At 36.0% G+C, this 8,529-nt stretch overlaps 2 protein-coding genes across 3 annotated transcripts; both read left to right on the top strand.

Moving 5' to 3' along the window:
• The first annotated feature begins 2,609 nt into the window (after positions 1-2,609).
• On the top strand, positions 2,610-6,226 carry LOC145166538 (proline-rich receptor-like protein kinase PERK9). Of its 2 annotated transcripts, XM_079085550.1 has the most exons (9): positions 2,611-2,787; positions 3,103-4,250; positions 4,316-4,708; positions 4,797-4,880; positions 4,961-5,031; positions 5,133-5,209; positions 5,315-5,462; positions 5,556-5,717; positions 5,795-6,226. In XM_079085550.1, the coding sequence occupies exons 2-9, from the start codon at positions 3,329-3,331 to the stop codon at positions 5,987-5,989; spliced, it is 2,052 nt and encodes a 683-aa protein (XP_078941676.1). In that variant the 5' UTR covers positions 2,611-2,787; positions 3,103-3,328; the 3' UTR covers positions 5,990-6,226. The 2 variants fall into 2 exon arrangements, with proteins under 2 accessions (XP_078941675.1, XP_078941676.1); XM_079085549.1 differs by having other exon boundaries at positions 2,610-4,250.
• A 546-nt stretch (positions 6,227-6,772) lies between these two features.
• On the top strand, positions 6,773-7,693 carry LOC145162609 (uncharacterized). The gene has a single exon (XM_079081706.1). The coding sequence runs from the start codon at positions 6,942-6,944 to the stop codon at positions 7,593-7,595; it is 654 nt and encodes a 217-aa protein (XP_078937832.1). The 5' UTR covers positions 6,773-6,941; the 3' UTR covers positions 7,596-7,693.
• The last annotated feature ends 836 nt before the right edge of the window (positions 7,694-8,529 follow it).

Below are 8,529 nucleotides of genomic sequence, written 5' to 3'. Positions count from 1 at the left end.
AAATCTCTCAAACTAGGGCTCTGATACCAACTTGTAACATCCCAAAAATCACGATAAAATTTTTCATTTTTAACTAAGGAAAATCATTGTTTTCAAACAACACCCAAATCAATCAAGTATCAAATACAAATATCCCAAAATCATAGTGTAATCAAATCTCCAAAACATGACACCGAAGGATGTGTACGATCATGCCTTGGTTTTACCCCAATCATCTGAAGTACCTGAAACAATAAACTTAAACCGTAAGCCAAAGCTTAGTGAGCTCCCCCAAAGTACCACACAACACAACATATACAGAGAATACATATTGGGTCTACAACCTCACGATTGGATTACCCCCGACCCACAACCTTTTGATTGGATTGCTCCGACCCACAACATCACGGTTCGATTTCCCCCTTCCGGCCCACAACCACACAGTTGGATTGCCACCGGCCCACAACATTTCGGTTGGATTTCCCGTGTTTGTTGACTGGCAACATAAAGCAATACAATCTCAACCCAAGCACACCATGTCGACATGTAAAAACAAATAAACATATAACAGTAACCAGATAAACATGCATATCTTAATAGTTCACTACAATATAACAACATTCCAAACTATAATACACAATCTACTTAACCGACATTGGTGCCTTCGACCTATAAGTACAGTGAGGGTAAACTCACCTCACAGTCCGAAAAGATAGTTGAATAGATCACAGCTTCAACTGATGACTCTATATGTCACCTATACATAAACAATGACCTAATCTAAAAGTACTGCTCAAAATACCCAAAATGCCCATAGGTCAAACTTGGTCAAAGTCAACAGTTGAAAGTCAAAGTCAAAGTCAACTACAACAGGTCGCCACATCGTGGTCATTCTTGGCCACGTTGTGGCCATCAACGACAAAACAAATGGGTCTTGACCCAGTCGCCACGCCGTGACAACCTGAGCCATGTCGTGGGGAATGGTATTAAGTTACTTTTCTTTCCAACTTCAAGGGCTCCAAAACTCATATATGGTCTTTTCTAAGGTCTAAGTGGATAAAGTTTGCAACTTTATCCCTTTAGACCCTCCAAGTGGATCCCGTTAGTGCTATGCTAACGTCGAAGAACAATGATTATATGGATCTCATTTTGGATTGCTAACATCGACGTGTCGGAAGAAAGGGTGTTGATAGGACCTACATAATAAAATAATAGAATCGTAATTAACTAACATTAAACTTTTGTGAAAAAAATATGACACACGATAATATAGTCATTTTATTTGGGATATCGGCCAAAATCGCTTTAAAACATCAAATTTATGACCAAAATTGGAGAGGAAAACATTTTGGGACCAAAATTAAGAAATCAATTATACTTAGGGACCTAAGTCAAACTTTTTAACTAAATGTTTTGCACATGTTCCTAAACCATTATAAATTTCATGTTACATCGTTAACGCCCATTATTTTGTCTCATAATGTACCAGTGTAACAGTGTACTTATCTAAGATCAAATTTTGAAGGTTTATGTGAGGCTCACTATAGAGGGACAAGGCAAAGCTTAACCATAAAATGTCGGAAGGAAAAACCTTAAACGACTAGACGAAATCCAAACAGTGCCCACCAAAGACCTTGTTAAGTACTACCTAAAGCTCTAGGCACCGAAAAACTCTAGCACCCAATATCAAGGAACCAATAAGATTTCCCGTGTTGATATTTGAAAAATCATCCAAGTATAAAACAAGATCCTCCCACCTAATTGTATGCTTTTATTATCATACTCCAAATATTATTAAAAACTAGTGAAAACTAGCAGAAAATAGAAAAAATTACAATGGGAAAGATTAGATAGCCATCTAATTAACTCTCATTTAGTCTTATACACAAACTAGACATTCAAAAGAACGAGATAGTAACAATAGACTCAAATAACAATTTCTCAACATGAGTAATTTCTTGTTGATTTCCCAAATCCAACTATGAAATCCTTGACATTCATCTCACAATATGCTATCAAGATCACAATTAAACTTGATTCTATGGAAATGTTATAAGTACTAATTTCACATCAATAAAGCTCCTATTTCAAATTTAAATCATACATACATTTGTTTTTGCATTCCGATACGAGTTATACAGAGTTACCTATTGGAGTTGTTCGAGGAAAGCTGTAATGTTTGTTTTCATCTTGTAGGTTGACTAATCGGATATGACGGTTCGACTACGACTGAAATCGGGCTCACTAGTTAAGACGTATCTAAAATCTAAAATCTATCAACATTCCAATTTAAATATGTCTTATATATTTATTATTAAGCATCAGGGTTATTTTAGGTACTTTACTTATTAATCAATGATTTCCAATTTCATTACCTAAATCTGAAAGTAAACATTATTAGTAATAAATTATACGTATGACTTTATGTAAGTAAGACATCAAAATTAGAGTTTGAAGACGTTAACGGGGGTCCTCGAAGAACTATTCAAAGTTTGCTATGAAATGAATTATTAATTATTCAAAAAACGGTTGTTTTGATTAGTCGACGCTGACATTTTGGCGTGTGCAAGTCGCAATCATCCATCGTCAGCTGATCTTGAAGTTTATTTCAAGCAAAACGCCCAAATTTAATATTACTAAACAAAATCAAGAATATTTCCCACTTTTTACCTGACAGTATTAGACACTTGTAGCGCAGTGATTTTGTCACTAGCGTTTTGGATTTTGAGATCTTGCTTCAATGAAACCGCGTTTATACAGTTGATGATTCGAGGAAACTCTTGAAGTCGTCAAATACAAGGGGAAAAGGTAAGATGTCATCTGTTGATTTTGTGGTCGAGATGCTTAAATCTAGTAATAACTCTTCTAGATTCATCTGGGTTTTTTCTCCCGTAGCTTTGATTGTACTGAGATAGATTAATTGCACCGAAGGTGTTTGATGATTTGTCTCTGAGAATGTATTTTGCGTTCAAGACTTAAAGTGATGAACTTGAGACCTAGAGAGTTCAACATTTTGGGATTTGAGCGGATTTATGTATGAGAAATTTGTTGATTACAGAGATTAGATTGTCTATTGTTGCTTGCTTTCGTGTTGTATTTGATTTTGATATTATGAATGGCAAGCTTATCACCGTCGCCAAACTCTCCACCAGTCACCGTTACACCATTGCCGCCGCCAGCACCTAACTCTAGTCCACCTTCTACTTCATCCCCACCGCCTCAATCGCCTCCTCCTACACCAACCACCCAATCCCCACCCCCTTCAACGTCATCCCCTCCTCCATCATCACCACCGCCGACATCACCTCCTCCGCCAGTTATTTCCCCACCTCCATCAACACCGCCGCCCATGTCTTCTCCTCCCCCTGTTTCAACTAGTCCACCGACCAATCCTCCACCGCCATCCTCACCTACTCCACCGACCAATTCTTCACCACCACCTGCCTCTCCTCCACCAACCAATACTCCACCTCCGGCAGCCTCTCCTCCACCTCCAGCAACTTCTCCTCCTCCACCAACCAATACTCCACCTCCGGCAGCCTCTCCTCCACCTCCAGCAACCTCTCCTCCACCAACCAATCCTCCACCTTCAACACCCTCTCCTCCACCAACCAATCCTCCACCTTCAACAACCTCTCCTCCACCTCCAGCAACCTCTCCTCCACCGACCAATCCACCACCTTCAACAACCTCTCCTCCACCAACCAGGTCTCCACCTCCATCATCACCTAGTCCCCCGTCTAGGTCACCACCACCACCACCACGTACACCTTCCACTAGATCCCCACCCTCACCCTCACCCCCACCACCAACTAATCCATCTTCTACTCCACCATCAAGGTCACCTCCACCACCACCACAATCCTCATCCCCACCTCCAACAACTACACGTCCTCCACCACGTACTCCCCCATCCTCTGAACCTCCTACAAATTCACCACCGCCACCACCAGTAACAACCCCCCGTCCTGCCACCCCCTCACCACCGCCACTAATCTCAGCCTCCCCTCCTCCTTCACCACCATCACCTTCAACAATCCTCCCCTCTCCTCCAGGAACCCCAAGCAACAACGATTCAAGTCCCAACACCCCATCCAACAACGGAGGCATTGGCACCGGGGGTATAATTGGTATTTCAGCAGTTCTAGCCCTTGTCCTCCTCACAGTCATCATAACAGTCTCATGCTGTATTATCAAACGAAAGAAAAAAATTTCCAGACACAATGAACTCTACAATCTCCCAACCTCAATGACCAATTCACCTAAGTCAGGTACTACATTACATTCTTAAATATATATACGAATTTGAAAAAATATTTATAATTTATAATGACAGATTCCGGTCTATTAAAGATCCAAACATCAGAAAACGAAAACCAATTCATATACACTCCACCAGACACAGGTGGATTAACAAACTCAAGACCAAAGTTCACATACCAAGATCTTTTCAATGCAACAAATGGATTTTCAATTGAGAATCTTTTAGGGTCAGGTGGATTTGGTTATGTATACAAAGGATGCTTGGATGATGGGACTGAAGTAGCAGTTAAGGAGTTAAAAATTGGAGGTGGACAAGGGGAACGTGAGTTCACTGCTGAGGTGGAAATTATTGGTAGAATACATCATCGTTATTTAGTCTCACTTGTTGGATATTGTGTCTCTGAAAACAACAGATTGCTTGTTTACGAATATGTCCCTAACAACACACTTTACTTCCATCTTCATGGTATATTTTCCTTCATCTAATTATCCACATAAGTTATATACATTTTCTCACTTATTTAGTTAAGTTGTGAATTAATCACCTTTTGTAGGGTCAGAGGTGGTTTTAGATTGGTCAACTCGTGTAAAGGTTGCATCTGGTGCAGCAAGGGGTATTGCTTATCTCCATGAAGATTGTAAGTGAACACTTTATTTTTTTATTTATTTTTTATTTTTATTTATTTCTATTCATTAATTCAATCTTATTGTTATACAGGTCATCCACGAATTATTCATCGAGACATCAAATCATCAAATATTCTACTAGATAAAAACTTCGAAGCTAGGGTACTCCCTTCTATTTTCACTTTTTTTTTTTTTTTATGTACTTTTATTTTCAAGAATTGGTTATTTATTTATTTATTTTTTAAAAATTCCTTACTTCACAGGTTTCTGATTTTGGGCTAGCGAAATTAGCTGCAGATTTAGGTACTCATATAACAACACGCGTTATGGGAACTTTCGGGTATGCATTTAGCCATTTAGTTTAATTAAAGTGTTTTAGTTTAATTAAACTGTTCAACTAATTGTCAAAAGGGCAAAATGGTAATTTTGGTTGAATGAATTCCAGATACATGGCGCCTGAATATGCATCAAGTGGGAAATTAACTGAGAAATCTGACGTGTATTCTTTTGGGGTTGTTCTCTTGGAGCTAATTACTGGGCGAAAACCTGTAGATGCATCTCAACCTTTAGGAGACGAAAGTCTCGTTGAGTGGGTAAATATAAATAAATATTTGATAATTTTTTAAACATGAAATTAATTTTTTTTTTAACTTTTTATATATTGCTAATATTCATAAGTTTTACAGGCTCGACCTTTGCTTAGTCATGCACTTGAAACTGAAGACTTCGAAGTATTAGTAGACCCAAAGCTTGGAACAAACTATGTTGCAAAAGAGATGTTTCACATGATTGAAGCTGCAGCTGCATGTGTACGACACTCTGCTGCAAAAAGACCTCGCATGGGACAAGTAATACACAAATAAATGAAACCCCATTACTAATTTATATCAATTAAAAAAATGAAAAATCATTTAAATTTTTTCAGATTGTGAGAGCATTCGAGAGCATGGAAACTGAAGATCTAAGCAACGGAATGCGAGTTGGAGAAAGTGAAATATTTAACTCTGCACAACAATCCGCAGAGATTAGACTTTTTAACAGAATGGCATTTGGAAGTCAAAATTACAGCACAGATTTTTTTACTCAAGGTAGCGTTGGCCCTAATGGTAACGACAGGTAAAAAGTAAAAACCGAGATTTTTTTTTTTTTTACTTTTCAATTTTCACCATCCATGGGTTCGACCCCACGTGCCTGAGATCCTATTGGTTCATTCGGGTTCTGTATGTAGGCTCCATAGTCAGATAGTGTATAGTATGCTTATTTATTTCTTTTTAAAGCTGCACATTCTCGAGTCCTGTAAGTAACACGTGTAGGGTTACTTTACCCTGATCCCATTCTTTTGGTTAATTTATTATAAGTGCAGTTTTTTTTTTTTTTTTTTTAATAGCATTTGTATTTTTATCATTTTATTGCTTTAGTCACTTAACAGTTTTGATGTAATGATTAAGAAGTTATAATTTTGTTAGCGGTTTTGATATAAGGGAAAACTATATAAAAAAACGTACTTTTACCATTTTATCGATTTATAGAACAATTTTTTTATGACGTGTACTTTTTAAATTTACTTTTTACTAGGCTTCCCAAGCCTAAACTATGTATTTTGAAATGTATTTATGACAAATTATCAAGTGATGATGTTGATTTTATATGGCAACATTGTTTGTAGTGGTTTACTTATTGCTTATGTTATGATATATTGAGTTGATAAACCTTGTGCTATTCCTTTTGGAACGTTTTTCTAAACTTTGGTGAATTTGTAAAATATTGGGACTTTATTTTCCACGAGCATCTTTAATGTTATGAAAAATACATTTTAAGTTGTTCAAAAAAAAAAAAAAAACATTTTTAATGTTATTTTGCTGCCATTTGTTCACGTGGATAGTGGTTGTTTTTGGGTAAATGAAGATTTGGTGGGTACCTAAAATTTGAGAATGAATAACTCCACATGTAATTCCAAGTTGAATAATTTTGAGTAAATAAATTCAAATTATATGTTAATAAAACAAAATAATCCATAAAAAGGGGGACAAGATCCGTCCTAAAATCAACCAAAATCGGGAGGTAACCCACCAATGGAAGCAACGAAACAAAGGCTATCAAACTATTCCATTCACACCACTACATGTTTGCTTACACTCTACTCTTTGTTTCCACCGTTTTTAACACCATCTTCCAAGAAAATAGAGAACCCATTTTCATCAAAAAGCAATGACTCCATTTCTTCCATTCCTTTTTTCCTCTTCCCCCTCCTTCATTTTCAAACCATGGAACAACAAGATTGGAACATGATTGGTGCTGATTGTCTTGTCTTATCTTGTTGTTGTCAATGCTTGATGCTACAACTTCTAGTTTTCTTCTTGCTAAAGCTTCCTACCAAATTGCTCAAGAGAACAATACGATACATCAAGAGAAAGTTTACGGACCAAATGCGTCATGGTGGGAAAGTAGTGGGGGTGAAAGTGGCACGTTGCGCAAAAGAAGTTGTCGGGTGTCAGAAACCAAGAGACTTGATGAAGGGTCGAGTTGATCAAGTTGAGAGTTCTCGAATTGATGGGTGTATGGAGGAGGTTGAAGAGGTGTTGGAGGAGTTCTCTAGAAATGGTGAGTTTGGATTTGGGAGTTTTTGGAAAGGTAATAATGATGTTGAAGTTTATTTTCCAATTTGTCTTGTAAAACAAGAACTTGGGTGTCATGATCATGTTTTTGGCTCTTTTAGGGTGCATTAATATGTTGATTTGATTATTACATGTAGTATCTTAACTTAATGGTTTTAGACTCATTATTCATTGCTAACATGATATATGTAAATTGATTGGTTAAGTTTAAAATAGTATGCTTTTTACAATCTGTGATTAGCATATTTATGATTATTTATTTAAAACTATACACGTTTGTTACAAAAAGTATTGTAGTAGTGGATTAATAGATGGTAAAAAGATTATACAAACATGAAATCTATACTTAAGAGAAGAAGTTTTGCATTTTTTGAACATATTTTGTATCTTTTAAGTTGTTAATGAGATTTTTTTTTAATAATAATAGTAACTATAAATAATGCATATTTTATATTATGTGCTTGTAAATTGTAATAAATTAAATTAATAAATTGAAATAATGACAATGAAAAATAAAAATACAGAACTTAAATTGTTTATCTAAATAAAATCGGATGTAAAGAAAGTTTGCTACATGTACTATCTTTTACTATTATTAAAATGCTACATGTACTATCTTTTACTATTATTAAAATAACCTGATCCTTATTTCCAAGTCCCAACTATCCATCTTGTCCCCAACGAGGTCAACCCGGGTCCTACCTACCCGACCCATCAAACTTTACTAATTTACAACTTTTACCCAACTTTAAACTTTTGCTGCAAATTTGCTTATGTATACAAAATTGCCCCCTTTTTTATAACTTTGTTTTTGTGTGATTTTTTTTAACTTACTTTTTTTTACAAAAAAGATTTACAACTTCTTTTAAAGTATTTTTTACAACTTTGTTTTTACGGAATCGTATTTTTTTATAAAATTATTTTCTACAACCTTTTTTACAACTTAGGTTCTATGCATGGTTATATATGAAATTCTATGACTGTACAAATTGTTAGAAATTTATTTTCTAATTTTTTTATATACTCGTTTTCATGCATGTAAGAT

Source organism: Lactuca virosa, chromosome 3, assembly GCF_052849685.1.
Source record: "Lactuca virosa cultivar CGN04683 chromosome 3, Lactuca_virosa_CGN04683_v6, whole genome shotgun sequence".
Classification (NCBI taxonomy): domain Eukaryota; kingdom Viridiplantae; phylum Streptophyta; class Magnoliopsida; order Asterales; family Asteraceae; genus Lactuca; species Lactuca virosa.
Note: the sequence above shows the minus strand (reverse complement) of the source record. Positions and strands in the feature narration are given on the sequence as shown.

What these genes read in the sequence shown, in the direction of transcription:
- LOC145166538 (XM_079085549.1), top strand. Translation starts at nt 3,095, where the DNA reads ATGGCAAGCTTATCACCGTCGCCAAACTCTCCACCAGTCACCGTTACA. An exon ending in CGCGTTATGGGAACTTTCGG is followed by an intron (nt 5,210 to 5,314) that starts GTATGCATTTAG and finishes AATGAATTCCAG; the next exon opens with ATACATGGCGCCTGAATATG. An exon ending in AAAGACCTCGCATGGGACAA is followed by an intron (nt 5,718 to 5,794) that starts GTAATACACAAA and finishes AAATTTTTTCAG; the next exon opens with ATTGTGAGAGCATTCGAGAG.
- LOC145162609 (XM_079081706.1), top strand. Translation starts at nt 6,942, where the DNA reads ATGGAAGCAACGAAACAAAGGCTATCAAACTATTCCATTCACACCACT.